Genomic DNA, 27,962 nt, shown 5'->3' on the forward strand with positions numbered 1-27,962 from the left:
CTAATTGATAATGGTTGAGTTCTCGCTGGTCTGCAACCAACAGAGCCCTCGAGGTGGCCCGGACCGCCAAAGGCAGGCCCGACAATACCTACCGACCTTTAAACAGGATTTTACAGCATCCAGCTCGGCCACCAACAGACTTTCCGAAATGCTAGTGGACATATGAGAGTAAGGGTCGGGACGTTGATGGCTGATAAACTTTGGAGGTTGGCAAAAGCGGTTTTTAGTTTGGTAGCTTCAACATGCTTAATATGATCGAGTTCGCGTTTTGTCATTGGTACGTCTGTGAAAATAATCACGGCACCCTCTATCTTTTGAGATTTTTCATTTGCGTGAAATGGCGGTCCAGTCAGTTGAGCCGCTTTTGCCGCTAGGCAGTACAGTCATCCATTTGATTCCCCGTAACCTCTCTCTCTCTCTCTCTCTCTCTCTCTCTCTCTCTCTTTTACACTTCTCCAAACCACTGCATTCTAGCCACTCGCTTGGCGGCCCGCCCATGATATTCCACATGATAACACCGAGCAGTAGGAAAGAAAGCAAAGCGCATAACGAACAAAGCGCCGGTAGATATACCAAGCGGCTTCCGTATTTTTTGACTCCCCCAATAAACGCCTTTCCCCATGCTACTATACTCGCTCATCGATCCAGACAACACCAATTCTCCCTCCAGCAGCTGACTTACCCCGAGAGCAGAGCCCTCTCTCTAGGTGTCGAGGAAAAAAAAAAAGAAACCTCGTCTCGTCTCATTTCTCTCTCTTTTTTTTCTTCCTCTCTTCCTCTCCATCCTTTGGTCATGAATGCCGTGCAATTTCCAAAAGTTCAGCTGAACAATAAATCCACCACCACCACCACCGCCACCACCACCCACAAACCCATTTACTTCTCCACCGCCTCCAACGCCTCCAACACCTCCTCCGCCACACCGCCCTCCCGCGTCGCCAGCTTGATGACCTGCGCGACGAGGCCGCGCCTGACGCCGCCGCGCGGCGGGGTCCACACGCCGGGTGTCTGCAGCCCTTCGCGCAGGGCGACGGCCTCTGCGCTGGAGGTGGGCGCCACGCCGCCGGTGGCGCTGTTGAGGGCGTTGGGGACGCCGGGCGGGGTGAGGCGGGAGGGGGGATCGATGGTGCGGATGGCGTGGAGGCGGAGAGAGGGTTTGCTTTTGCTGTTGGCGTCGTCTTTTGTTGCGGTTCGCTGCTGCTCGCCGACGGAGAGGGCCATGACGGCTTCGGCGACGGCGAGCTCTTCCTTGGAGGGGTCGAATATGATGTTGGGGCCGACGGCGACGACGAGGAGGGTGATGGGCGGGCGGTTCATGGGGGCGGCGGCGGTGTTGGCGGTGTTGGCGGCGTGCCGGCGGGGGTAGAGGGGTGTGCTGGCGGCCCAGTCGTCGTCGAAGAGCGGGTCTTCGTCTTGCTCGGATTTTAGGCGGGGGAGGCGGGTGGAGAGGAGGGCGAGGTGGGTGGTTAGGGAGAGGAGGGGGAGAGGGTAGGAGAGCGGCGGGGAGAGGAGGAGGATCTGCGGGAGGACTTGGGGTCAGCAATTGGGCTTGTTTCTTGGTGCGAGGGTCGAGGGGAGCTCGTACGTCGACGTAGAGCTTCCAGTGGAAGCGGCGGTTGATGAACAGACGGTCCCGCAATTGGCCGTCTGCCAGCAGTGCTTCGGTCAACATGGCGGCCAGGAAGACGGGCAATGGGTCGTCGTCGCGGTAGCCGGGGATCTCGACGCTCATTTCCACCCACGCGTTCTCGCCCATGCCTTTCGAGCGGCGGGCGGCGGCGCCGTCGTCGCCGTCGTCGCCGGCCATTTCGGCGTCGGCAAGCTCGACTTCATGCTGGCCCGGCTTCCACACGCTCTTCTCCACCTCGGCCTTTGCGCCCACAATGGCTTCAGTGCCGTCGGCGAAGCATATTCTTGCGCTGCCGTTTGCGCCGGGGAGGATGTCGGTTTCGGCGACGAGCGGGCGGAATTGGGTGGGACTGCGGCCGTCGGGGCGGACGGGCGGGTCGAGGGACAGCGAGGAGTGGATGTAGGCGAGCTCGGCGGGCGAGAGCAGCAGGTGCTGGCTGGGCGGCGGCATGTTGGGCGGGATGTTCGAGGTGGGTGCGCCAGGTGCGATTGCAGCTGGCGGTTGAATTATTTCGGCGCACGGGCTCGGGCCATGGAGCCAGCGTCATTCAAGCACGGGCGGCGCGCCGGCCAGCTCATTACCGCTGGTTCGGCAGGCACGCAATGGAAGCTCCTCCTGGGGCGGTGCCAGGCTGGGCTGAGTTTCTTCATCGCCGCGGAGCCAGAGCCGCACATCGAAAAGCAATGCCGTCGCCCACAGGGAGCATGGGGCCTGGCCACGCGCGCATCGACAAGCGTGACTACCCCTCGGCCCCGGCTGAGACGCGCCGGCTGCTGCGTCCCGATGACTCCTTCGACTCCCGCTCCTCTTCGCGCCCCAGCCAAACCAACTCGTACGCCGGCAGCTTCTTCGAACAGGTCGCCGAGCAGATCCAGGAACGCGACCGCCAGATGATGCGCCGCGCCGTGACGCGATACGGCGGCTATGCCTGCGCCGTGCTCTGCTGGTGTGTAACCACCCTCCGGATGGCTGCCGCTGCAGCAAGCCGGGCGAAGCTGCCGACATGCTGATTGCCTACAGCTTGGCCGCCGGCTCCATCACCGTCTACTCGCTCTACGCGCCCCTCTTCCAGTCGCGCCTGCGCTACACGCAGTTTCAGGTTAACATCATCTCCATCACCGCCGAGCTGGCCATGTACCTGCCCGTGCCCGTCTTTGGCTACATCTGCGACCGCTACGGCCCCGCCCTCTCGTCTTTGATCTCGGCCTTCTTTTTCGGCTTCGGATACCTGCTGGCTGCCTTTACCTACCATGCCGGCCCGAACGGATGGCCATTCGGAGTCATGGTGCTGGCCTTCGTCCCCATCGGCCTGGGTACCTCGGCCATGTACTTCGCCGCCCTGACGACATGCGCAAAGAACTTCGGACGTGGCAAGAACAAGGGGCTTGCGCTGGCGGTGCCCGTCGCTTCTTTTGGCCTTAGTGGAATGTGGCAGAGTCAGGTGGGCAGCCGCTTGCTGTGCGAACGCCGTCCGGATGGGTCTCGGGGAGACGTCGACGTCTTCCGCTTCTTCCTGTTCCTGGGCATATTCCTGTTCGTCGTGGGCCTGCTGGGCGGCACTACTTTGCGCATCGTAGACGAAGAAGAAATGATCGACGAGGCCGTGGATGAGCTGGAGCGGAGTGGACTCTTGAGCGAGGATGAGTTCTTCAATGCTGCTCGGCACCAGCACGGATACGGCACCATAGCGCCGCAAGATCTCTCCGACTCACAATTTGATTTCTTGCGCTCCGAGGCTGATGACCTAAAGCTGAGAGCCGAGGAAGAGCGGGCCAAGAAGAACTGGCTTCTGAACGAGGAGACGCGCCGCTTCCTTGGCGATGCAACTATGTGGTGGCTTTCCGCAGGTTTCTTCTTGGTAACCGGTCCTGGTGAAGCTTTCATCAACAACCTAGGGACCATAATAGGCACGCTCTATGACGTGCCAACCGCCGCCGAGTACCGCACTTCCCCAGCGACGCATGTGTCAATTGTTGCCATTACTTCAACCGCCGCGCGTCTCCTGACCGGTACCGTTTCCGACCTGTTCGCCCCCGTCTCCGATCACACTTCCCCGGCTCATAGGCAAGGCCCTCACTCTCAGACCTCGTCTATCGCTTCACTGCCTCCTCGCCGTCGCTTTACCGTCTCTCGCATCATCTTCCTGATTGCATTCTCTCTTCTTTTGTCCCTTGGCCAGATCATCCTCGCAACCGGAGGCGTTCAAGGGCACGGCGAGCGCTTCTGGATCGTTAGCGGTCTCATTGGAGCCGGCTACGGTGCCGTTTTCTCACTGGTCCCCATCATCATCGCCGCTGTTTGGGGTGTGGAGAATTTCGGTACCAATTGGGGCATCGTTGCGATGATGCCGGCAGCCGGCGCAGCCGTTTGGGGAGTTGTGTACAGCGCCGTTTACGACTGGGGCTCCGCAGCCGCCAACAATGGAGGCAACGACGGACCAAGTCTCGGAGATGGGGAAGATGTGTTGTGCTATGGCAAGGCCTGCTACGCATCCACGTTCTGGGCTATGGCCATCAGCGTGTGGGTTGCTTGCGGCTTGTGGATTTGGGCGTGGAAGGGCCCTGGTGGGTGGAAGGTAAGAGGAATTGCGGTGTAACTGTCGTCTTGATTGTTTGCCTGCATCACATCCACCTTGGAATATTCCCAGCCACACCAGCTTGCATTGCATGACGTCTGTCAATGTTTCCTATATGCTGTTGCTTGTTGCTGGGCTTTAAGCTGGTCTCGTTACTACTGCATTCTAGACCAGCACGGCGTTGGTTGGGTCGGATCTTATCTGCTTTCAAAGCACGCACTGGTTGGCGTCACGGTTGCTGGAATTGGAACCTTGCATAGCGGTGGGGTCCTCAGAAAGGATAAATGTCCTACTGTACTATGAATAATACGCTGTCATTTCCTACACTCATTACAGTCTTGGCTGTCATACCCGAGCCTACTTGGCGCAGATATTGTGTCTCCCTGCATAACAGTCAATCGAGGAGGTCAGGTCGTAAGAGTAATAACTATTTTCCCTTGTACCTTGCAGCGACGAGAAATTTGGGCATTCATCCATCCATCCATCCATCCATCTTGCACGTAAAGCGATAAGATCCGCCCGCACGTGCACGAGAGGTTTCGCATGCGCGAAGTCGGCAAGATCAACAGGCGAACTGCAGACGTGCAAGATGAAGAAGAATGGAAGCGGCGAGTACTGGAAATGCGAGGTCCGCCCATTCGATTTGTGTGTTTGTGTAGAATTGCGGACGGTGAAGGGATATCCTTTGCCTGCAGACTTTGAATTTTTTTTAATGCCTTTTGCTTCACATATCGATTCCATCTGGCACCTCAATCCTCTTCCGAATCAACTCTGCCGCCCTTCCTTCGAGTTGATCTCGACATACCGCCTCGCAACATCGCAAAGCTCAAGGTGCTTGGATGTACCAAAGGGTAAGGGGTGGGCCCGACGACCGAATGTCTGGTCGGGAGATGCCGTAGCAACAGTACAAGAACCAGCTGCAGAGGACTACTCACGACGCCGCGGCAGCAGTCTGTGCAGAGCCAGCGGCTTGCCCCTGTTGTTGTGCGAGGACCTTCTGCCTCAGAACTGGAAAAAACGAAGTCATTGTCAGCGTGACTGCCATTGACTGCACGTCCAACACGTATGAGGAACACTCATTTCACCCGTGCCTCCACTCACCATCCTCGATGACTCTCAAGTTGTTGCTCTTGCCCGTAACAATGGTCTCCAGGTCTTTCAGGTTCTTCTCCAAGTCCTTGATCTTGCGGTCGTAGAAATCCTTGGCGTCATCAGTTGACTTCTCGACGTAGAAACCGGTGCCGACATCGACGAGCACGTTCTTGATGTCGGCGAGGGTGCCGGTGACGTAGAGAGAGGAGGTGAGAGGGACAAGGATGGGCTTCTCTGTGGCATGCAAAGGGTCGAGTCAGCGATTGCCGGGGTCCGGGGAGGCAGCGTGGGGAGGCAGGGTAGCAGAGGGCAGGAGATTGAGGGGCGGCGGGGCAGCGCACCGGTGGAGCCGCTCTGCAGGCCGGTATTGATGGACTTGAGGCAGTCCTTGAAGCGCGTCTGAGCGCTGCGCAGCGACTGGAAGGAGGAGGTCAGGTGCTCCAGCTCCGAGTCGAGCTGTTTCTTGAGCTGGCTGAGCTGCGGGAGTGAAAGGCTGGCAAGGTCGACTGCGGGGAGAGACAGGGCGCAAACGGTCAGTTGCTGACGCCGGAGCTTCGGAGGGGAGGCTCACCCATCTGGCCACCCTTGTCGCTGGAGGAAGCCATGGCGGGGTCGCTCGTGGTGGTGGTGCGGGCAATGACGATGGCGGGCGCGGTGTTGAGATTTTGGCCGAGTCATGCCGCCCGCCGCCGCAGTGCCCATGACTCGCCGGCTCTCAATTTGTTCCCATCATCGCCGGCGTCACATCCACACATCCACACATTCAACCCTTCACCACCAGCCTGCGCAATGACCAAGATCGCCTCGCGCCTTCCCAAATGGCCGCCTGTCCAGGCCATACAAGGCGTGCGAAACAACCGTCTGCTGGGCTTCACCAATAGCGACCAGCCTCGCCGCATCAGCTGGGAGCGGTTCCAATCAGTCAGCGCCCAATACCGCTGGTTCAAGGCAGTTAACAGCAAAGCCGACCAGCACACTCTAGACATAGCAAGCCTTCGCCCCTTCTCCAAGACCGTCGTGCCGCTCGAGTACACCGGACCCGATCCAACCAACAGCTCAGCCAAGGTCTTCAGACGCTTCGATGCCCCTCTTCAAGTCTTCCTCGACTACCTCGAGAAGCCGCCGCAAGGGATACGCATCTACCTCGCCCAATGTAGCCTCAGCACGCTGCCGAAGGCGATGCAAGCAGCTCTACCCATGCCGCAGTTCTTAACAGACCACGCAGCCACGAAAAACGCAAACGGGAAGCCCACAGTTTGCGATATTTACGACAGCTCTCTTTGGATGGGCCTGCCGCCTACATACACGCCATTGCATCGTGACCCCAACGACAATTGCTTCTTCCAGCTGGCCGGCAAGAAAACCATACGGCTCCTACCTCCCAACACGGGGAGGGATTTGTTCGAGAGGGTCAAGGAAAGGATCGGTGAGGGCGAGGGCGATTTGAGTGGGAGAATAAGGGGAGAGGAGATGATGACGGGCAGAGAAAAGGACGAGTTGGAGAAGGAAGTGTGGGACACTGCGTACGATCCGGAATCGGGCGGAGTGGAGGCTCGTCTGGTGAGAGGGGATGGCCTGTACATCCCGAAAGGCTGGTGGCACAGTGTGAAGGGGCACGGAGAGACTTTCACGGCCTCGGTAAGCATTCTTTCATACATGTCCGGCGCTATGGAGACGCCCATTCGTACTGATCATGCCCACAGGTGAACTGGTGGTTTAGATTGCGATCATTTAAAGACTGGCAAGTGGTGTCTAATTCGAGGGAGCCAGCGCGGGACCACCCAACTTGGGGCGCCAAAAGCAAGGGTTCTCAAAAGGTATTCGATTTCTCAAAGCAGCCCTCGAAGACATCAAACCCGATTGTCAAGAGCGGAGAGCGCATCGGCCGCAACAGTGGGTCAATCCAACGTCGCGCTGGAACAAGCATGTCCTAGCGTTTTGCTACAGCAAAAGGACAACCGCCACGGCCCTGTTCAAGCAGACGGCCCTTTGTCTGCGTGACGTATTCGGTCCCCTTGCCTTCGAGGTTCTTGGGACCAATCTCTGCGAGGACGTAGCCTTCAGACTTAAAGCCCGCACTTCCAGGATATGGCTTGCCGGCCATCCACTTCAACCAAGACTTCAATGCCCAACGATTGGAGAAGCTATCATCAACGTACCTGGCCCCAGATGATTAGCGACGTTGCGATGTGCCTCAAACTTGGATGTTACTGGCTCACCAAGGGTCGACGTCGTAGGAAAGTTGGTAGTATCGCCCGTCCTTGTTGGGCTCGTCAGACATTCGCTGTGACCGCAGGAATTGCGGCCGTGGCAGAGCAAAGTTTCTCAACAAGAACGCCCGTATCTTGAAGGCGACGTTGATAGTCGAGATCAAGCCGGCGGGAGGATCCGGATACCTGATCGGGGCGGCGTCAGCAGGCCTTCTCCAAACCATACAGTCGGATACTCACATCATGGCTTTCCGCAGGCGTTCGTCCATGAGTGCCGAGACAACCTTGAAGCCGACGGGGTGCACGGACGAGGGAGCGTCGTAGAGCAGCATGGCAGTCGTCTCATCGGCAGTCTTCTTGTTGTCCTGATGGGGGGCCATGCACTTCTCTCCGTACTCCTGGCTCCACTTGGCGACCTCGTCCATCCACTGGATGCCGTCATTCCAGCCCTTCTCCGCACCCGGCAGAGCGTCGTAGGAGATTTCCATAGCGTCGCCCATAGATTTCCAGAAGGTTCCAATTGCGCATGTTTCCAGGTCGGTGAGCTTACGCCATTCATAGCGATTGATCCAGTTCTTCGGCTCAAGAGCGAACAGGGCCAGCGTGTACAGCAAATCGTCGTTGGAGATCTTGCCGGACTTGCGGTATAGGCTGTGCAAGTAATTCATGCGCGCAATTGCTCCGTTGGCACGCTCTGATTCGGGAGCATTCACCATGAAGTCCTGAATCAGCACTTCGGTGTCGACGTAGCGCTGGAGCTCGGGTTAGCGCCAGCTTCTGTCTGGGTGCAGCTGAAGGGTACGACGCTTACCCTGGATGCGTGCTCCTTCTGGGAGAGCTGCTGGGTCTGCACGAGCAGCTTACTGATGGTCGGAATGCCGTATGTGCGGAACAGGGCAAACTGCAGCGCCTTGTTCATGGTGAAGGGAAACTCGCATTGGATGAGCTCTTTCTGGATCTCCTGCGCCTCGTCGTTGGTCATGCGCGCCAGGTCGGCCCGGGTCTTGTAGGGGTGCTTGGCCTGCATCTTGCGCAGCCGGCGAAAGCGCAAGGTCCTGCATAGCAGCGTGTGGCAGAGCAACAGGGAGGCGCCGATTGCGAGCCTCGGGTGGGCTTGGACGAAATTGGAGATGTTGTCACGCAGCGCGGCCACGTCGGCTCTGCTCGTGACTTCTTTCAGGGTGTCTTGGATCCCCATTGTCGCCGTTTGTGTGCCGCTTGCTCCTGGGTTCCTTGAATGCAGGTGGCCTGTGGAATGGTACGACACTGAGTAAGACTCGGAAGCGACGGGCGTCTGGGCTTGATATAGGTAGCTCCCGGTTGCGAAGATGGCCACGAGGTACCCTCAGAAGTACCGCTAGGCCTGAGGTCGGAGCCGGGACCTGGTCGATCCGTGGACTGTGGGAGGGATGAGGTGCGTAGGATCATCGGTGGGGGTGGGAAGAAAGCTGACAAAAAGCAGTGTCGTGGTGCACGGACGAGGGCGGATTTGCCTTGTATCTTCCCCCTTTGCCCTGTTTGTTGGTGGCGCGTCACGGTTTTCTGACTGGCATGGAGACGTGTCGTTCTCCGATGGCAATTTATGGCGGAGCCAAGATGCTTTTGTCTGGCGAGGTACGCGCTTTTTTGCGGGGTAATGCAGCCAGTAAGGCTTGAGCGATTATCCAAGTGACCCCTTCAAGGCACTGAAAGAACACTGCGATGCTTGCCGAGTATCTCGGTCTACCCCGCCTTGTGGTTCCTCGTCCAAGTATGTGTTCCTTGATAGCAGCGAGTCATTGGTTTTATAGCCGCCTTTCAAGGCGACGCCCATTCGCTGCATCCGTCCAGTCGGGAAGACCACCTAGATGATCAACAGGGGCTTACCGCACGACACAAACGATTAAGCGAGTGAATAGCGTGCCGTATGCTTAATTAAAGCAGCTAGTAATATTTTTATATAGAGATAGATATTAAAAAAGTATTTTAAGACTTATAGAGACTTTACTTAATTGGGTTTAGCGTATCTATATCTTGCTTAATAAGCCCCTTTTCTTAGAGAACGAGATTTTAGAATCAATAAAGATCTTTTCCGAACTCTAATCTAACTATCTCTTAATCTTCGAACGACTTTAAAAACGTAAGTTCTACTTTTTTCTTTAATTATAATAAGGCCTTTAGGTTCTTATACGTTTAAAAAAGAGTATAATAAGAATAGACCCTGGATTCTATTTGATTTTATTGCTAGACTGCTGTATACCCTTAGCTAACCCGGTACTAATATATTTGACTAGGTCCGCAGCCAATGCCTGCCCACGTCCTCGTGGGGCGCTGTGTGTTGGGGAGTAAGGTACGCCGTTTCTGTCCGGCGTCCATCAGGATACGCGCCGTTACGCGAACCTCAACCACGCGTCAGACGCGTCGCTAACGGCACCTAGGTGGAGGAAATTATTTCTCACCGTAATAATAATGTGAGTTAGAGCTATCGACACTTGTCTAGCATGGTGCGGCATCAATGCTAACCGCAATCTAGGGCGAGGAGCAGTACCTCGTTCGATGGGCCACTGATGGCGGCCCATCGGGTGCCAGAGACGTACCATTCTCGTGGCATGCCCCGTCGGAGCTGGACACATGTCTTGGCCATCTACAAGCCTATCTCGAGAGCCTCCTCGCGTATGTCGCCACTGCTTCACCTACTCCAAACCTGCTTTCACTCACGTGACGTAGTCAACCGCCACGACGCAAAAAGCGCAAGCGCGCCGTGGACGCCGCAGACCACCAAGCCCGCGCTTCCCCGGCGGAGCGTGTCCGCGACGACTCATCAACCTCTTCAAACTCCCGCATGAATTCGCCCGTCATTTCGCAACTGTCCACATTCCCACGTGACGAGCCCGATGCCAAAGTCTACAATGGAGTCCTCACCGTCGAAGATGGCTTCACCTTGGCTGTCCCGTCTCCGTCAGCGCCGCATCGCATCGATGTTCGCCACGTTCCTACCCCAGCTATGATTTCCACCGCGAAGACGGCAAGCACCGCCGACGCAGCCGCCAAAGTACGTGCCGAGGTCATGAGACGCCTCGACACCTTACCTGGTCCAAAGATCTCTCTCGTGAACACAATTGACGACAACTCACCGCCGCTGAGCTTCCAGTTCATTCAGAAAAGCATCTTAGGCGAAGGTGTGTATGCCGCAGACCCCGCTACCAGGACCGGCTGTACGAAGTGCAAGGCCCATATGGGTCAGAACATGGGATGTGAATACAGTAAGCTGTGCGACTGCCTGGAGTACGCCGCGGTGAGCGATACGGAACGGATGCTGCCCGAGGAGCGCGAACGATGGGAGGCCATAAAAGCCGAAGGCGGCTTCGGCGACACTGCTGGGCTACCCAAGAAGTTTCCATACTACTCGAGCGGACCGCGTTCTAGCGCCGAGAAGTGCGGATGCCTCGTCCCCTTCTACCTCGACCGCCGTTATCCCATCTACGAATGCAATGAGAATTGCAAGTGCGGACCGGGCTGCAAGACGCGCATCGTGCAAAAGGGAAGACAGGTTAGGCTTGAGATCTTCAAGACGCCCAACAGTCGTGGTTGGGGCCTGCGCTGCAAGGACCCGCTTCGGACCGGCCAGTTCATCGACACGTACCGCGGCGAGATCATCACGGACGACGAGGCAACCCGCCGCGAGAAGGGCGCGCGCCACGGCACCAAGGACTCTTACCTGTACTCACTCGACAAGTTCGCCGAGGCCGAAGGAATCCCCCAAGAAGAGCTATACGTCATTGATGGAGAGTTCAAGGGTGGCCCCACGCGCTTTATAAACCACTCATGCGAGCCCAACTGCCGTCAGTACGTCGTCTCGTACAATCGCCACGACCCCAAGGTCTATGAAATCGCCTTCTTCGCCATTCGGGACATTGCCCCCAACGAGGAACTTACCTTCGACTACCTGGACAAAGACGAGCCCGAGGACGAAGAACTTGATCCAGAAGAGAGGAACGAGGGTGGCATGAAGCCGGTCAAGTGCCTCTGCGGGGCTCGCAAGTGCAGAGGGTACTTGTGGCTGTAAAGGAGCGAAGACGGTAAAATTTCTTCGGGGCATTTGAGATGCATCGGAAGGGCATAACCATCCTGTTCAACGATGGCTCTTCATACTTCCATGTTCCCCTCTTTCTTTTTTCCCTTTCCCACTACGGTCTTCATTCCATACCTTGAGTACCCCGACGACGGCGAAAAATAATCTTCCTTTTCCCCTTTCTTGGTTTAGTACGACACTCCAGCCCTCCACCGCGGATTGTCTGCGCAAGTTCCCGTGCGTTCAGCTGGATCCACTCACAAAGCATAGCGATGAGCATTGGTTCATATAATTGCATTCGGGGCCAACACTAGTCATGAGGAAATGGTAAACATTCAGATAGCCCACGTATGGCATCCCAGTGACGATCTATCAAGGCATCCCTGACGGCGCCAGCATGCGATTTCACAAAGTACACGAAGCATAGGTGCCTGCATACTGATGTTTAGCACCAGTCGCAGAGCGCGCAAACAATCGTGAACTCGAGCCAATGCAAATAATAATGACGGCCGGTGGTGAGCATCGTCGTTTTGGTACTTGATCGACCTTTCTCGCATCCCTTCCCTCAACGCTCATCAGCCCCCCCTCTTTACCCCACACGGCAAGGTAACGTTACCCCACCATCGCCCACATCTTTCCCCTCGTTACGAACTACCGCGGGGGCGGGCCGCGCGTACGCGCACGGCAATAGCAAGCGAGAGGATCGTTGCTTTCTGCGTGCCGAGTGGAGAAGGAATGTGTACGATATAGCTGCACAACTGCCGAGCAAGCTGATGACTACACACACGTGTATCGGAACCTATCTCCCTTCCCACTCATATCGTGCGACACGCCCTTCCTTCCCACCCCAGAGGAACCCAAAAATTTCCTACGCAACGTAGCGCCGAATAATAACATGGCCACCAACACCACGGCAATCACGCTCGCGACCCCCCACGTGACCCTCCACGGTATCATCGCCGGCCAGCATGGCACCGTCGCCCAATTCCGCGGCATCAGATACGGCCGCGTGCCCGCGCGGTTCGCGCCACCCGTCCTCGCGACGTTGGAGTCCTCCGTCTCCTCCTCTTCCCCCTCGCGGGACGGCGGTGCTGGCGCCGCAGCGGAGACGAAAGACGTGGATTGCACGGCGTACGGGCCGCGGTGTCCGCAACAGCCGATTGACGTTGGCTATCTGCTGCGGCTGCCCGAGGACGTGGAGCTGCCGCGCGAGCCGGAGGACGAGTTTGAGTGCTTGAATCTGGATGTTTCGATGCCGGCGGCGATGGTGGAGAGGAAGAGTTTGCGGCTGCTGCCGGTCATGGTGTGGATTCATGGTGAGTGTTATTCGTTGATGAACGTTGTTGAAGGGCTAGGGCTGATATTCTGGTTCTGTCTTAGGTGGTTCGCAGGTGATGACGTTTGGCTCCGCGGCATCTGGAATCTGTGGTGAGTTGACAAATGGATGGTGACAACTGGCTATGGCTGAACGCGAAAAGATCCATGCAAGATTGTCGAGGATTCTGTCAAGCAGTCGAAACCGATCATCGTGGTTACTGTGCAATATCGGTTAAACATTTTTGCCTTTGGAGATGGCAAGGGTGCGAGAAACCTGGCCTTGAAAGATCAAAGACTCGCGATCGAATGGACCAAGAAACATATTGCTGACTTTGGCGGAGACCCCGTAAGACTGATGTTCCCAAAGTCGATACAGGTAAGTGCTGACAAGTGCGCAGGAAAACATCACGATCGCTGGGGAGAGTGCAGGCGCGGTATACGCTCACGCCCATGTTGTGCAGAATGCGCCTGTCAAGAGAGCAATTCTGATGTCCGGGACTCTTGAGCTGTCACCGCCACGGCCTGTCTCATACGAGGCGACGATCGTTGCGCCGATGGAGGCAAAATTGGCCAGCATCGGAACATCGCTCAGAACCGCAACCGCAGAACAGATAATCCAGGCACTCACAGAAACCAACATGGTTAGCATGTGGCTTCAGCAGAGCCCCGACGAGCCGGAGCTGAGTGAGTGGACCAGGAGCGGGAGTGTCAAAAGCTTGCTTGTCGGGGATGTCGAGTACGAGGTAAGATTGCAAGAGGGCTGGCGCAAAAGGGCAGCCACGTTAACGCATCGCAGTCTATTCTCTGGCGAAACGGGATCGAGGCATTGACGCCTCAGACGATTGTGGACGCGTTCGATTTGGCAGGAGAGCACAGCGGCGAGCTGCGGCGGGCCTATGGCATCATGGGGTCGCGGGCGACGCAGACTAAGACAGGGGCGCTCGACTTCATTAACGACACGCGCTTCTCCTGGCCGATTCAGAAGCTCAGCAGGGCGTGGCGGGCGGGCGGGCGGGCTGTATACGGATACGTGGTGGACCAGGCCAACCCATGGCAGGGCAGCAGCAGAGCGCACCACGCCGTCGATCTCGTGCTGCTGTTTGGCGGACTGGGGCTGTCGTTCAATCCGGCGGCAGAGGCCGTCGCAGACGAGATGAGGCGGAGGTGGATCGCGTTTGTCAACGGGGAGGCCCCCTGGTCGGCGGACACGACCTTCGCATTTGGGCCGCACGGCGACTGCAGAGAGCTGGACGCGGGCGGGCTTGCTGCTCGAAGGAGGACGGTGCAGCTGGCGACGCTGGAGCGGGTGCCGGCGGCGCAGGTCGGAGCCGTCTTCGGCGCGCTTGCCGCTGGGCGGGTGAGTCTCCTCAATTGACGCGAAGAATGGGGACGCGGACGAGGAACGTCTCTCGTCGCAAGGGCATTGGCCCGCCCGGATAAATATTGTCGTCGAGGCACGCGTCTGCCGGCCGGCGCATCTCATTCTTGGCAGTGAGGTCATGTCCCCAGCGGACCGCTGCGATCCTGCATGCGCGGCGTACAGCGCGCGGGCCCGACCAGGACATAAATAGAGCGGGCGGGAGGGGTAAGCAGCATGTAGCTAGCCTCACGAACGGCGGAGCCATGGGCGATGGCTTCGTCGGCTTCATCAGCTTCATCAGCAGGCGCTGCGCAGCCGGGCGGGCGCCGGATGGGGGCAGCCGGCAGCGTCGTCTCCCACTCTGAGCGCCGTCCAGTGTTCACGTGCGGCCGCAGAAATGACGGACGGCCCCCCTCGGCCTCGGCTGCCTGCGACTAATTGGAGCTGCGGCATCGTGCAGCGTTCGGCCACGCCCGGCATGCGAGCGAGGCTGGAGCGCCGGAAGGCCGGAAGAGCGCGCTGACGGCGGCGGTGCCGCTGAGCGCGCGCAGGCGGGCGCGGGCCGGGGGCGCGACGAGCGCGGCGGGCGTGACGGGCGTGCCGGGCGTGACGAGGACGCAGCGCCAGACATACGGATAGCTACAGCAGGCGGCGGCGGCGGCGGCGGCGGTGTCGTGGGGTGCGGAGACCAGCGCACCTCTGGGTAGCGCGGTGCCGTGGACGGAGCGTTGTGGTGCGTTAGGCCGCAGCCGAGAAAGGGCCATGGCCATTCCTGCTGGTGCCAAAACTTTCGTTCACTGTGCAAATTACGCTGCCCGTACCTTTCAACAACTTCACTCTCTTCCCCCCGTCTGCAGGCTGCCAGAGTCGCCTTCTACCGGCCGTCCACGGCGTCGCCGACGTTTTCCTTTCCGCTCGTCCTGCTGCCCACCCGACCCGGCTGATCTCATCGGTCTCGTCGTGCCTGGAGCACCGTCATCGTGCCCGCTTTCCCACCGGCACCAGGCCAATTCACCACCACACACGACAATTTTGCCCCAGCCCCAGGTTCGTGGCGACCGCTCCCCAACATCCCGCGAGCATCCTCTGCATCGCGCCTCGGCCTCCGCACACTGCTCCTGCCCGCAACCTGCTCCCACCCTAGTTGTCGCTGACTTTGTCGCCCGCGTCTCAGCGCCGCTGCGGGAAATTCAGCGTCGCTGCCTGCATCGCGTCTGCCCCGCGCAGCCCACGTCCCGCGCAGGCTCTACGTAGCCAACGCCACCTGTCTGGGCCGATTGCACAAGCTTGCCTGGTGCGGGGAGGTCAAGCGCAGCACACCTCTCCGGACGCTTCCAAGCCGCCGCCTACCGGGAAGCCCACAGCTGCCTCTGGATTTTCCTTTTTTCCCCTGCTACTGATTTCAAATACCCCTTCGCGCCTGTGAACACCCACCGGCCTTCAGTATGGCATCGACGTTTTCGTACGCGCAAGCGGCCAAGGGCATGTCCACGACTGCCACCCCGGCAACACAGTCCAAGGCACCCTCCGGCACCACCACCCCGGCCCTCACGGCGGAACCCACGGGCATAAATTGGGCAGACGACGGTGAGGCGGCCAGTCACACCCTCGAGACCGCCGCAGAGGCTGCAGCCAGCATGGACGAAGCCGTTACAAACGGCATCCAGAAGCAGGCTGAAAATGCGCAGCAACCTGGCGATTCCGGCATCTCGTCACCCAGCGTCGCTGCCTCGACTACCACCAAGGAGGATGACACCTCTTCGGTTCCCAATGCCTCTTCAGAGTCTACGTGGGATAACAAGTCGCAAGCTTCCAACGCTGCCGAAAAGTCAAACGACCAAGGAGAAGCTGGCCCTGAGAAGAAACAGGCTAAGGAAAAGAAAGAGAAGAAGGAGAAGGCCCCGCCCAAGCCACTTCAAGAAGCCCCAATCCCGCAGGTCAACATCTGGAAACAGAGGGCAGAGGCCACTGCTGCCAAGTCTACTAAGACCAGCACAGTCGCACCTGCTGTGAAGCCTGTTGCATCCGCAGCCAAGTCATCTTCGCAAGCGTCTCTCACCAAGGCTGGAGATTCCAAGGTCAATGCCGCAAGAAAGGGCAAGGACGATGAGATTGACAGTGGCAAGAACAAGGATGAAGAACAGTCCGGCCGCCGAGCACAGGGCGATTCGTCGAGGGCGAGAAGGGGACTCCAGCAAAATGCCGGCGTTCCGCAGCCTCCTGTGAAAGACCAGGAATCGTGGCCCACACCTGAAGACGTCCAGGGCGAGGACCGAAGGAAGGCTCAAGAGAAGACCGAAAAGTCGGACAAGGACCGCCCTGTCGCTGCTACCGCGGCACCGAAGGGCAAGAACGAATGGGTCTCGCTACCGTACACTCCATCGGTCGTTTTCAGCACCCCAATGCCAAATACTGGAGCTAGAAGGGGAGGCCGTGGCGGTGGCCGTGGTGGCGCCCAGGTCGGAGGCCGTCCCAGCTCTGGAATTGTAAATGGCGCGCCCAGCACCGAGAAGGACTCTGCATCAACGGCTGGCGAGCAGTCTCGGCGTGGAAGGGCCGATGGCGCCGTCCAGGATGCGTTACCCGCCAAGGCGAAGAGGAACTCTAGTGTTGGCTCAGCCGCTGGCCCGATGGCCGAGACTCAGAAGACTGAGGCAAGCTCTCAGGCAGCACGCCTCTCAAATGGCGATGGTCCCACAGGATCGATCTCGGGATCCACCAATGCTCAACGCAGCAATGCTGCACCACGCCACAAGGTCAACCGTAAGTTCGATCAGTCTGGCGCCGAGAGGCGCAAGGAAGATTCGGTCTCGCCTTCAGATACCACTGCTCGGAGGGGCTCTGCGGCTGTGCAGCAGTCAGAAGGTTAGTTGTGCAACGCTATCATGTTTTCCAGAGTATACTAAGTGTTGTTTTCCAGATCAAGGTCGTCGCAGGTCATTTTCTCAGAGCGATAGCCAACCCCCTCCTGCCCGCTCTGGTGGACCTGAGCGTCGCAGTGGTCAATATGGCTCTGGCCGTGAGCGCGGTGAAAACCGTGGGCGTGGAAGCATGCGTGGACGCAACGGCAACCATGGTTACCAGAATGGCCACCATGGCAACTTCCCCAACGGCCATGCCTCATTCTCGATTCCTCGATCGCCACCTAACTTTGAGCCTCACACCTTCTTCGGCCAAGGCCCGCAGCAGCAGCAACGCGGTTACCGCGGTGGACGTGCTCAGTCACTTCAGACCGACTCGATGTACGGTCGCCCTCATCCTGGCTATTCGAACGGCCAGGCGTTGCCTTCGTTGCAGACCTACATGAACGGTGGTGTCTACGACTTTCCCATGCAGCCCATGAGTGCCTTGCCGTATTCGCCTTACATGGCGGACCCCTACCACCTTCTGCGGACAGTGCAGATGCAGTTGTACGTTTTCCTTTCCCCTAAGCCCGGCGAACTACCGACACTAATCTAAAACTAGCGAATATTACTTCTCGGTCGATAATCTCTGTAAGGATATGTTCATGCGCAAGCATATGGATTCCCAGGGTTTCGTGTTCCTCGATTTCATTGCCGGTTTCAACCGAGTCAAGTCTTTGACGACCGATATCTCCACTATCAAACATGCCATCACTCAGTCGGAAGTCATCGACTACAAGATTGGCGCAGATGGCAAGGACAGGTTGCGCCGCCGCGAGGGCTGGGACAAGTGGATTTTGACGACGGCCGAGCGCGATCCCTCTGCTCAAAACGACGGTCCCGATGAATTGCACCAGCCGCCGGTCTCGATTGCGCCGCCAGTTGATCCTCGGTACATGATGCAGTTCCCCGGTTCGCCGGTGGATATGCCTACAAGCCCCAGTCATGGCGGGGCCTTCCAGCCCCTCAACGGCATCGCGCAGGGCGCCTCTCCCGCCAACGGAGGGCCGGCTGGCTCTGAGTTGGTCAACGGCGGCCACTACACCGAGGGCGGCACGTCTCAGCTCTCATCTATGAACGTCGGTGCTGTTCCCTCGTTCGCTCCCAACCCATCTCCGAACGGTGTCAACCCCGAGGCCGACTCGTTCTCGAACGACCAGACCAAGGATCTCACCGTCGTTGTCCGGAAGCACGAGCAAGCTTCGGAAAAGCAACCGGCTTTCCACTCCGAGGGGTCTCGTACCTTTTCCAACGGCTCGATCGACAGCAAATCCGTTGCGGAGGAGCTGCACAAGGTCGACGCCAAGCAGACCGGCCCGGAGACCAACGGTCACGGCCCTGTGGAAGCGTAAGCTCAACAACCGTAGAAGCGCCAAGGGAGCTGTTTCGTGCTAACAGCACGATCAGGATTGAGGGTCGTCAATCGGACGTCCTCACGAGATCACAAAGTCCCTCTTCACAATCTGGTAGTTCTGCAATGCGGCTTTTCTGGGTCAAGGACCAACAACACCCGGTCCAGTCTGAATCTCTTCCCCCTGATGCCAACGTCGTTCTCTACACGGAGCTATACAAGTCAGCACTGAAGCAACGCGAGGCTGTGCCGATCGGAAATTGCCCTTACGACTTGGTCGTCCTTTATCAGTTTTGGTCGCATTTTCTCATTCGAAACTTCAACACGGGCATGTACAACGACTTCCGGCGGCTTGCGTTCGAGGACATTGCTCATCGTTCGTCGGACGTGGGTATGCGGTGCCTGGTCAAGTACTACGGCGAGGCGCTGTCAAGCCAAAGTGGTATACGGCAACGGGTCGCGCGGCATTACGTCGATATCGTTATGACAGAAGCTGGTCACGACGACTCTGCTTTCACGCAGCTACGGACAGCGTGGCGGGACGGCTCTGTGAGTGAGAGCAACCGCCAGGTGATCAGTGCTTTTATGGGAAGCGAACTGCTCGCTTCTCTCGAACAGTAGTAAATCTCCCTTTCGCGTTTGCCCATGTCGTAGGTATGCAATTCTCGCCGGCTTGGTCGCTTTCGATCCTGTAAACCATTACCCATAGCGTTTACCTGTTTCTTTTTTCCACTGCTTCCACGACGGCACATTTTTCTCCCCTTTGCATTCCCTGGCTGCGTTCCGAAGTTCATCTCACAAAAAGTAATTGGCGTTTGAAATGGGCATATGGGGTTGGTTGCATGATTGCGTTCTGAATGCTCTTTTTCCGATGATGAAAACTAGAACCCGACGACCGGTCTTCCTCTCCGGGCTGGCTGGGACATTCCAAAAGGGCTATGGGAGGTTACGCGGGGGATTTCGTGATTTGGCGGCATGCGAAGGACGGATGGTATTTGCGAAGGCGCGCCGTCCTTGGCCTCGTTTGGGGTCGATTGTTCTGCACGTACGGTGGCGCCCGATTCCTTGCTTCGAAGGCCAAGTCCTCTCCTATCTTCTCTTCGTGGCTTTTCTGAAAAACGGCTGGGGCTGCAATGGGTTCCCATAGGCATAAACGCAGGTGAATACATAGTAAGAATGCTCCGCTCAAAAGTAGTTCCATGCCGGTGACGCTTCGGCTACATGAGATGCCCGGCCTCGATCCGCCTGTCTGGCGAAGTACCTACGGATTACAATAGCCGGGGCCGCTCATTGCGGTGCCAACGAGCAGCCAGGTGAGGCGGGCCCCGGCAGCAATCACCTGGCATGTCGCGAGGGGCTCGGGCACAGCGGAGCAATAGAAGCTGGCAGAGAGGCGGATCCCGGTGGCTTTGCGCAGATGAGGGGCGGGTCCGGCGAGGACGGCAAATCGGAGATGGCGTGCAGGACTGGCGTTATCAGAGCCGAGTCAAGCGCATCGGCAAACTGGGGCGGCGACGGCGTCGTTCCTGAGCGCGGTGGGTTTGGCGGGCGTGCGGCTCTGACATAATTGCTCGAGCTGCACGCCCGCGCTAGCGCCGCGCGAAGCTCGATCACCTCGCCCGGCATTTACTGCGCGCGCCCTCACTCTCCCTCCAGCCCGCATGGCTTCTTCTGCGCCCCAGCCGCTCTAACCCTCGACACCGACAACCCGCCGCGCCTCACTGCCCTCTGCGCCGCCCCCACGTCCCCACAATGGCCCGCGACAAGTTCGCAAAGCAGTCGCTCGGCGCCTCGCTCCATGCCCACATCAAAGAGGTGCGATGACGCCCGCTCCCTTCCCGCTGGCCTGGCTGACCCGCAAACCAGTCGCGCGTCCTCATGGTCGGTGCTGGCGGCATTGGATGTGAGCTGCTCAAGAACCTCGTCCTCACCGGGTTCGGCAACATCCACATCATAGATCTCGACACCATCGACCTCTCCAACCTCAACCGCCAGTTTCTGTTCAGGCACGAGCACATCAAGAAATCAAAGGCCCTGGTACGTCCGCCCCAGTCGCCCATCATACGCCCGCCGTCCCAGGCTAACCAGCCATCTTGTCTGCCCAGGTCGCGAAGGAGTCGGCCGGACGGTTCAACCCCAACGTCAATATCGAGGCGCACCACGCCAACGTCAAGGACCCGCAGTTCAATGTGGATTGGTTCAAGGGCTTCAGCCTCGTCTTCAACGCGCTCGACAACCTGGACGCCCGCCGTCATGTCAACAAAATGTGCCTCGCCGCCGACGTGCCTCTGATCGAGAGTGGCACCACCGGCTTCAACGGCCAGGTTCAGGTCATCAAGAAGGTACGAAGCTGGCGCGCATCATCGAGCCCTATGCTGACAAGGCCAGGGCACAACCGAATGCTACGACTGCAACGTCAAGGAGACGCCCAAGAGCTTCCCCGTCTGCACCATCCGTAGCACGCCCAGCCAGCCCATCCATTGCATTGTCTGGGCCAAGAGCTACCTGTTCACCGAGATTTTCGGCATCAGCGAAGAGGAGGCCCCGGACTTGGACCATACAGAGGACTCGGAGAACAGAGAGGAGATAGAAAATCTGCGTCGGGAAGCGCAAGCCTTGAAGTCGATTCGCAATTCGATGGGCTCCGAAGACTTTCCTCGGAAGGTGTTCGACAAAGTTTTCAAAGAGGACATCGAGCGCCTGCTGTCCATGAAGGAGATGTGGGCACACAGGCGGGCTCCTACCGCTCTCGACTGGGACCGGGTCTCGGAGCACGCGCGAGGCGACGGCTCGGATATCTCCCAGAGCGATCAGGCTGTTTGGACGGTTTCGGAGAACTTCTGTGTGCTCAAGCATAGTATACAGCAGCTGAGCAACCGCTTGCAAAAGCTGAAGGCCAACACCGACGCTGGCGACGCCCCTCCTGTCCTAAGCTTCGACAAGGATGATGTCGACACGCTTGACTTCGTGGCTGCTGCTGCAAATCTTCGCTCCCACATCTTCGGCATCGAGCGCAAATCCAAGTTCGACATTAAGCGTAAGTCGCGTTTGCATCACCTTCTCCGACCCTGCTGACACGCACACCAGAAATGGCTGGCAACATCATCCCTGCCATCGCGACTACTAATGCTATGACGGCGGGTCTCTGTGTCCTGCAGGCTTTCAAGGTCATGCGCAATGACTACGACAAAGCCAAGATGGTGTTCCTCACCCGCTCGACCGACCGCGTGCTTACTGCGGAGAATCTCCACCCGCCCAAGCCCGAGTGCCCCGTGTGCAGCGTCGCACAGACTAAGCTCATTGTCGACACGTCGCGGGCCACCCTGAAGGATCTTGTGGAGGACTTCTTGCGTTTGGAACTTGGCTACGGCGAAGAGTTCAGCATCAACAGCGATGCTGGCGTCATCTACGACCCTGAGTTGGAAGACAACTTGCCCAAGAAGTTTGGTGAGATTGGCCTGAAAGCTGACAGCTTTGTTACCGTCATCGACGAGGAGGACGAGAATCCCCGTGTGAATCTTGTCCTTTCCATCACCGAGCAGTAAGCCTTAAGCTTCTAACCCCCCCTGTTGCCATGGTGTACTGAAACTACTTCAGGACCCTTCCGGAGGATGCAAAGCCAATCCGTCTTCCCGAAAAGCTGGAGATCCCACACAAGCCCAAGGTCGCCCATGAGCACCCGGCGGAGCTCAACGGAAATGGTGCTGTTGCTACCAACGGCGTCGATAGCCAACGCAAACGCACTGCCGATACTGCAGGCCTCGAAGATGATGAGCAGTTGCACAAACGCGGCCGGGTTGCAGAGCTGACAGCTGCTGTTGAGAAGCCCGGTTGCTCTGGCGAGGTCATCGTGATAGACGACAACGCACCGATCACGATAGACGACTGAGGTAGGCATGCCCCGCCCTTCTTCTGACGTTACTGCAATCTTCAAACAGCATGCATTGCTCGCAGCAGCGTCGCCGCCTTTGCTGAGCTCGTAGGACTATTCTCTGCTACCATGAGCCTGGCAGCAAGGGATCAACCAGGCGGGCTTTGATTTGCCCTCCGCTCAGCCTCTGATTAGATCTGCTTCTGCGCGTCAGCCATTGTATTTATACCACATCCTGCTTGAGGCGTTTTCGGATGACAGGACGCGAGACCAAAAGAGCGCGTATCACGACTACACGAACTACTCACCGCACTCATGCCTCCATCGAGGTTGATGACGCAGTTATTTGCAAACTGGTTGGTTGCGAGGAAAATGGCGGCTTCGGAAATCTCTTGGACGGTGCCGAAACGCCTCAAAGGAATACGTTCCAAGGCCTTTTCGCGAGCTTCGGGTTGCATGGCTGTTGTTTGAGAAAGCGGGCATTTTGTATATTAGTCAACGGCTTCTCTTTCGCCCTTTTCATCGAGGACCTCCGATGGTAATCTGATTCCCTATGGTTGCGGCAATCATAGAAAAGCGAAGGGACAATGCGCAATTAGAGAGAGAAAAAAATAGAAACCATACACACTGCTCAAAGCCATGGTGGAGTATGCAGCCAAGGGGCAATAGAGGGAATTCGAATGTTGCCCGTTCTATTCTTGTTCGTGGGTGGACTTACCAGCTGTCATGTCTGTTTCGATGTATCCGGGCACAATGGCGTTGACCCTCACTCCCAGCGGACCCATTTCTCCGGCGAGAGCACGCGTGAGTCCTACAAGGGGCCAGAGTTGTTAGCACATATGCATGGTGACAAAAACCGAAGTACCTCACAGCACACAACAGAAAAAGAGAAGAAAGAGCAACAACGAAGGTTGTTGACTGGGAGGGAAAAAGGAAAGCACGAGAGACATCGCAATGACCGTTGTCAACTCCACGCGCAGCATCATCATCACCATAATCACAATCATAACCATGACACATACCCAACACCCCAGCCTTGCTCGCCGCGTACGCCGCGGACCCCACGCCGCCCTGCACGGCCAGCAAGGAGCTCACGTTGACGACCGAGACGCCTCCGTTCACGACGGAGGCCGTCTCCCCCTCTTCCCCCCCTTTCGCTTCCGCGCCGTCTTTTCCAGCCGGCTTTTGCTTCGCCGCGCTCCGCATCAGCGGCTTCCCCAGGAACTTGCAGGCCCACAGGGTGCCCATCAGGTTCGTGTCCACCACAGATTTGGTCCGGGCGGCGGGCTGGCGGTTCAGCAGGGCGTTGTGCGTCACGCCTGCGGCGTTGACGAGGACTGTGAGGGTGGGGGCGAAGGTGGTCGCGTGGAATCGTTCGTCGTGTGGTGATGGTGGTGGTGGGGATTGAGGGTGCTGTTGCGACGATGTCTTGTTGGAGGGGATGGAGGGGATGTGGGATGCTGGTGATGAGGAGGAGGTCGAGGAAGGAGGAGAAGATGGTGGGGGCGATGGGGGATGGAAGGGGGATGGACGAAGGTGGTGGCATGGGAAGGAGGAGGTGGTGGAGGAGAGTTCCTGCCAGAAAGCCTCGTTCGAGACGTCGCCGACTACGTAGCCGTGGGTCGGCGTTGACGTTCGCTGAGAGACGGAGCTCGGGATGTTGGACGCGATTTCGCGAACGGCGGTTTGGAGGGTGTCGGCGTTCCGGCCGATGATGATGGTGCTGGCGCCGAGGGAGGCGAAGCGCGAGGCGATGGCCTTGCCGATGCCGCGGCTGCCGCCGGTTACGAGGACGCGGTGGTTGTCTAGAGGAAGGGGTGAGGTGTGGTAGAGATGGGCGCGGGAAGATGGTGATATGGTTGCGGCATGGTGGAGGGCTGAGAGCCTGGGTCGGGATGCAGTGTGTAGGACAGCCCTCCCTAGAGCTATGCGAGACGGCATCGTAGCGATTGGAATGTCCAGCTGTGTATCCAGCTGTGTATCCTCTCTTCGGGAAATTCTTTTTTTTTTTTTGGAGTTGTTTCGGAGGTTGAGGGTTGAAGGTGGAGGTGCCGCGCTTCTCGTTGACGCGAGGTCCCGTGCCTTCGCGTGGGGGGCCAGCTCCACAAGTGCCGCCGCGTTTTTCTTTCACCAACGACCTGACGCCTTTCTTCGTCCTCTTCATCACCGCACACCAACGTTCCAGCAACCCGGCAACTCTCAGCTCTTCTATCATGACGTCGTCTACTGAAATGACCGAGTACGTGACGCTCGTCTCTCGCGACGGCTTTGAGTTCAAGGTGCTGCGTTCTGCGGCAAACATCTCGGGCGCCATCAGGCGCATGTTGGATCCCACCAGTATGCCTCTCTCACTCTCACTCGGGACCGATTGACAAGACGGACCTCGCTGACAGCACCCTTTCTACAGATAACTTTGCTGAAGCAAAGAGCAACCGCTGTGTCTTCGAGAACATCAACGGCGTCGTGCTAGAGAAAGTCTGCGAGTACTTGTATTACAACGAGAAACACAAGGACACCAAGGACGTCCCGGACATGGACATCCCGCCTGAGCTATGCCTCGAGCTACTCATGGCGGCTGATTACCTGAATGGTGAGCATCGAGAATCCTTTCTCCGCCTCACCCCACCCCAGTGGCGTAACCTTGCACGAGGAAGCGCCTTATCGCTGACCACTTTGCAATGCAGTTTGATGATGGTGCTTCCTTCTGAATTTGTTTATGCGTGGTGTGGTGTTCGACGGTATGGGTCACACGCGTCAGGCCGGCATAGCCTGTGGTACAAACATGGCACGCACGATTCCTACGGGCATGATCGGATCTTTTGAAACGTCACCGTTCGGAACAAAACAAGACCAACTTAGCTTTCGTGGGGTGCAGTCGGCAGTTGCAGACGGTGCAACCCAAAGATGGACCTGGTGCGCTGTCCCCGCTGGTGCGCCTTCGGCCGGTTCCTTGCTCTGGCCTCGACGCATGCGAGAGCTTCATGTCGATCCGCTCTCCCTGCAGGCAGGAGGGATATGGGGAAACCGGCAAGCTAGGTGATGCCGACAGCGGTAAGTACCGTTACAGCATCACGAGCATATACGTCCTACGCCTACGCCCCGTGGGTTGGACGTCTATAGTTGATGCGAGAGCAACTTTCCCCTCAATTCAGTCTGCTTCCTTCAATCATGGATCTCGGGCTTTGTTACTGGGACATATTTCTCTTTCTCATCGTTATCGAGAGCAAGCAATTAACTTAATAATCACAATATCCTCTTGCGTGCATTCCGTTCTTCCGGAAACTTACCTCGAAAAGGTGCAGATGATTGTCCCGGTGGCTCCTCGAGGCCTTAACAGCCCTCGTGTTTCCGCCTCGTCCGCTTCGGCGATCGCATTGGATGCGATTGTCGGAACAAGCAGGTAAAGTCTGCATGCTGGACACGCTTTTCGAAGCCGCGACGGTCCACCTTATTGGCTATCTTTTTGCTCAGCATCGGGCTCGGATTACGGATACATGTCATTCCATTTGCCTTTTTGCCTCCGCTTATACGGAAATAAGGATTGGTCTCTGTGGGGTCGCTGTCTCTGCAGATGGCCTGTAAGGGAGAAGAAGTGGTGGACCTTTGACGACTCGAGACATGACCTCGTTCTTTCTTGCCCCTCTCTGCCCAACAGCCCTAGGGAAAAGCCAAAGGGCAAAGTTTACTTCTTTTCCTTTCCTCCCATCGCCATGCTTTGGCTTTCATTCCCTGACATGGCCATGTGAATCAAAACGTCATCCGCCAAGGCAAAAGGCCCGCATAACCCTGTATAACACTGCTTCGCTATCTGATTGGCTTCGTCTCGGCCGCCTTTTTTCCCCCTTCCTTTGCGCTACGGCTTGCATGCTCTAGGATTCTTTATTCAGTAATAATAACAAGGGGCAGTTATCGCGCTCGCCACCTCCTCATTCCGTTCCGATACATAGTTTCTGTAAATAGAGGGGCAAGCCTAACGTTGTTACGGGGTCTGTCGATCACATGTGCAGTGTAATGGCGAACAAGATTTCACGGCGGGAGGCGTAGGTAAGTGTCACAACAGGAAACAGGGGGGTTGTAGATATATCCATGTTTAAGACTGCTGTGTGATTGGGCCCTGGACATTCCTTTCCTTTCTTGTCTTTTTCTCTCACTTTCTCCTCGCTCTGCTGCCTTTCAGAAAACGAGTTTTACGTAGCTGAGGCAAAAAGCAATTAATGCCAAGCTGATGCAGTCGCGGGTGTGCCTTGAAAAGCAACGCGTGCTGCTGCCCGCCCGCCTGCCCGCCCTACGTATTGGTGTGGTCATTGGGAAAGTGCGGGGTCATGCGGGGGGGAGAGGGCTACAAAGGCAAGGGATCCCATTCGTCCACTTTTTCGATGGGCGAGGAGAGGCTAGTGTAGCGGTTAAAGCGTAGTCAGTGCGAAAGCGAGTACAGACCACTACCAGAGGCGGTTGGGGTGTGAAGTAAAACGTTCAAGTGAATTCAAGTCTGGCTTGTGGTGATCATGGGGGTTGGGATCGATCGAGATGCTGTATATTCTTCTTTTCTTCCTGCTCCTGCCTGCGGTAGGTGCCCTACTCTTCCATGAGCATCCGCCACGGATGCCGCCGGCTGCTTGTTTGACCGAGAATATCCCACCTTTCCTACGAAATGCCACGATGCTCGGTGCTTCGGTTTCTCAAGGATAGAGCACATGTTCTAGTGTGACAAGCGGACGGACGGAACGAAGGAGTGGGATAAGAAGAGGGACGGACCTGAAGCCGCCACCCATGCACCAACTGCAAACGAGCAGGTAGTGCGTTCTCTCGGTCTTCTTCGTCCCTTCTTCGGTCGGCCGGTGAGGCAGCCAGCCAATCCAACGAAACCGAAGGATGGCAAGTGAAGCGCCGAAACTAGCGTCGTTATTCCCGAGACGGTTCCGTTGATGGAGCGAGAGCGAGCGTTTTTAGTAGACTGTTGTCGATCAGCTATCTCGCTTTCCTGCGCTACTTTAGCCTGCTACGCGGTACATGCTGCCCCACTAGACCCTGAAGAAGCGGTTGTTCGATTGGCGTCGGGTTGGGTTGCAACGGCTGTTTCTGAGGCCTTGGTGATTCGTGGTCTCGTTTCGTGGCTTGCATCTGATCTCCGCGACTGACCATGTTCGATTGGCTGTGTTCGCTCGCCCGGCTTTGGGATCTACGCACCCAGCTGCGCGCCTTGATCATCAAACAGTGCTTGCGTTCTCTTGTCGAACGTCGGCCGTGGTTTTTTATTTCTGGAACTAACAGTGTAGTACAGCGGAAGGATTCTGTGAGGCGAAAAATAAATAGAAAAGGCAGACCCACAACAGCTTACCTACATGCGCACTGGCGTGTGGTTCGTCGTTCCCCTCAGATCACTTACCCAATCGAGATGGCCGAGGCCGAGGCCGCATTCGGTATGCGATCGGCACTACCGCAGTGCTCTCCCTCGCCCCTCATGCCCCTCATGCCCAAACAAAAAAAAACCCCCCCAGGGACCCTGACAGTCCGCGGCCCAGCTAACTCAAGCCACAGGGCTGGAGACTTACGAATACTTACGTGTCGTTATCAACATCTTTTTTCTTTGGCCACCACCACC

The 27,962-nt window shown here is 57.4% G+C and overlaps 11 protein-coding genes across 11 annotated transcripts; 7 read left to right on the forward strand and 4 right to left on the reverse strand.

Moving 5' to 3' along the window:
* Positions 1 to 876: 876 nt before the first annotated feature.
* Positions 877 to 2,080, reverse strand: BKCO1_6000156 (3 exoribonuclease family protein; the record flags this gene model as incomplete). The annotated part of the gene is made up of 2 exons (XM_020277801.1): positions 877 to 1,518; positions 1,586 to 2,080. 2 exons carry the CDS (start codon positions 2,078 to 2,080, stop codon positions 877 to 879), a joined length of 1,137 nt encoding a protein of 378 aa, XP_020133809.1.
* Positions 2,081 to 2,313: 233 nt separating this feature from the next.
* BKCO1_6000157 (mfs monocarboxylic acid transporter) lies at positions 2,314 to 4,226 on the forward strand (the record flags this gene model as incomplete). Its single annotated transcript, XM_020277802.1, has 2 exons — positions 2,314 to 2,576; positions 2,651 to 4,226. 2 exons carry the CDS (start codon positions 2,314 to 2,316, stop codon positions 4,224 to 4,226), a joined length of 1,839 nt encoding a protein of 612 aa, XP_020133744.1.
* A 910-nt stretch (positions 4,227 to 5,136) lies between these two features.
* Positions 5,137 to 5,902, reverse strand: BKCO1_6000158 (prefoldin subunit; the record flags this gene model as incomplete). Its single annotated transcript, XM_020277803.1, has 4 exons — positions 5,137 to 5,213; positions 5,307 to 5,531; positions 5,639 to 5,803; positions 5,869 to 5,902. 4 exons carry the CDS (start codon positions 5,900 to 5,902, stop codon positions 5,137 to 5,139), a joined length of 501 nt encoding a protein of 166 aa, XP_020133813.1.
* A 184-nt stretch (positions 5,903 to 6,086) lies between these two features.
* Positions 6,087 to 7,004, forward strand: BKCO1_6000159 (uncharacterized protein; the record flags this gene model as incomplete). Its single annotated transcript, XM_020277804.1, has 1 exon — positions 6,087 to 7,004. One exon carries the CDS (start codon positions 6,087 to 6,089, stop codon positions 7,002 to 7,004), a length of 918 nt encoding a protein of 305 aa, XP_020133812.1.
* Positions 7,005 to 7,227: 223 nt separating this feature from the next.
* On the reverse strand, positions 7,228 to 8,705 carry BKCO1_6000160 (uncharacterized protein; the record flags this gene model as incomplete). The annotated part of the gene is made up of 4 exons (XM_020277806.1): positions 7,228 to 7,456; positions 7,517 to 7,693; positions 7,748 to 8,259; positions 8,319 to 8,705. 4 exons carry the CDS (start codon positions 8,703 to 8,705, stop codon positions 7,228 to 7,230), a joined length of 1,305 nt encoding a protein of 434 aa, XP_020133709.1.
* Positions 8,706 to 9,791: 1,086 nt separating this feature from the next.
* Positions 9,792 to 11,552, forward strand: BKCO1_6000161 (set domain-containing protein; the record flags this gene model as incomplete). The annotated part of the gene is made up of 4 exons (XM_020277807.1): positions 9,792 to 9,836; positions 9,925 to 9,957; positions 10,020 to 10,159; positions 10,214 to 11,552. The coding sequence occupies 4 exons, from the start codon at positions 9,792 to 9,794 to the stop codon at positions 11,550 to 11,552; spliced, it is 1,557 nt and encodes a 518-aa protein (XP_020133710.1).
* A 901-nt stretch (positions 11,553 to 12,453) lies between these two features.
* Positions 12,454 to 14,250, forward strand: BKCO1_6000162 (carboxylesterase; the record flags this gene model as incomplete). Its single annotated transcript, XM_020277808.1, has 5 exons — positions 12,454 to 12,874; positions 12,939 to 12,986; positions 13,037 to 13,221; positions 13,274 to 13,618; positions 13,672 to 14,250. The coding sequence occupies 5 exons, from the start codon at positions 12,454 to 12,456 to the stop codon at positions 14,248 to 14,250; spliced, it is 1,578 nt and encodes a 525-aa protein (XP_020133707.1).
* Positions 14,251 to 15,680: 1,430 nt separating this feature from the next.
* On the forward strand, positions 15,681 to 19,110 carry BKCO1_6000163 (la domain-containing protein; the record flags this gene model as incomplete). Its single annotated transcript, XM_020277809.1, has 4 exons — positions 15,681 to 17,100; positions 17,156 to 17,645; positions 17,701 to 18,486; positions 18,546 to 19,110. 4 exons carry the CDS (start codon positions 15,681 to 15,683, stop codon positions 19,108 to 19,110), a joined length of 3,261 nt encoding a protein of 1,086 aa, XP_020133708.1.
* Positions 19,111 to 20,241: 1,131 nt separating this feature from the next.
* Positions 20,242 to 22,378, forward strand: BKCO1_6000164 (uncharacterized protein; the record flags this gene model as incomplete). Its single annotated transcript, XM_020277810.1, has 6 exons — positions 20,242 to 20,304; positions 20,356 to 20,526; positions 20,595 to 20,831; positions 20,878 to 21,526; positions 21,577 to 22,030; positions 22,087 to 22,378. The coding sequence occupies 6 exons, from the start codon at positions 20,242 to 20,244 to the stop codon at positions 22,376 to 22,378; spliced, it is 1,866 nt and encodes a 621-aa protein (XP_020133748.1).
* Positions 22,379 to 22,551: 173 nt separating this feature from the next.
* On the reverse strand, positions 22,552 to 24,301 carry BKCO1_6000165 (uncharacterized protein; the record flags this gene model as incomplete). Its single annotated transcript, XM_020277811.1, has 4 exons — positions 22,552 to 22,557; positions 22,669 to 22,820; positions 23,079 to 23,171; positions 23,383 to 24,301. 4 exons carry the CDS (start codon positions 24,299 to 24,301, stop codon positions 22,552 to 22,554), a joined length of 1,170 nt encoding a protein of 389 aa, XP_020133706.1.
* A 272-nt stretch (positions 24,302 to 24,573) lies between these two features.
* On the forward strand, positions 24,574 to 25,049 carry BKCO1_6000166 (transcriptional elongation regulator elc1 elongin c; the record flags this gene model as incomplete). Its single annotated transcript, XM_020277812.1, has 3 exons — positions 24,574 to 24,697; positions 24,768 to 24,950; positions 25,045 to 25,049. 3 exons carry the CDS (start codon positions 24,574 to 24,576, stop codon positions 25,047 to 25,049), a joined length of 312 nt encoding a protein of 103 aa, XP_020133704.1.
* Positions 25,050 to 27,962: the final 2,913 nt, after the last annotated feature.

Source organism: Diplodia corticola (assembly GCF_001883845.1).
Source record: "Diplodia corticola strain CBS 112549 chromosome Unknown scaffold6, whole genome shotgun sequence".
Classification (NCBI taxonomy): Eukaryota; Fungi; Ascomycota; class Dothideomycetes; order Botryosphaeriales; family Botryosphaeriaceae; genus Diplodia; species Diplodia corticola.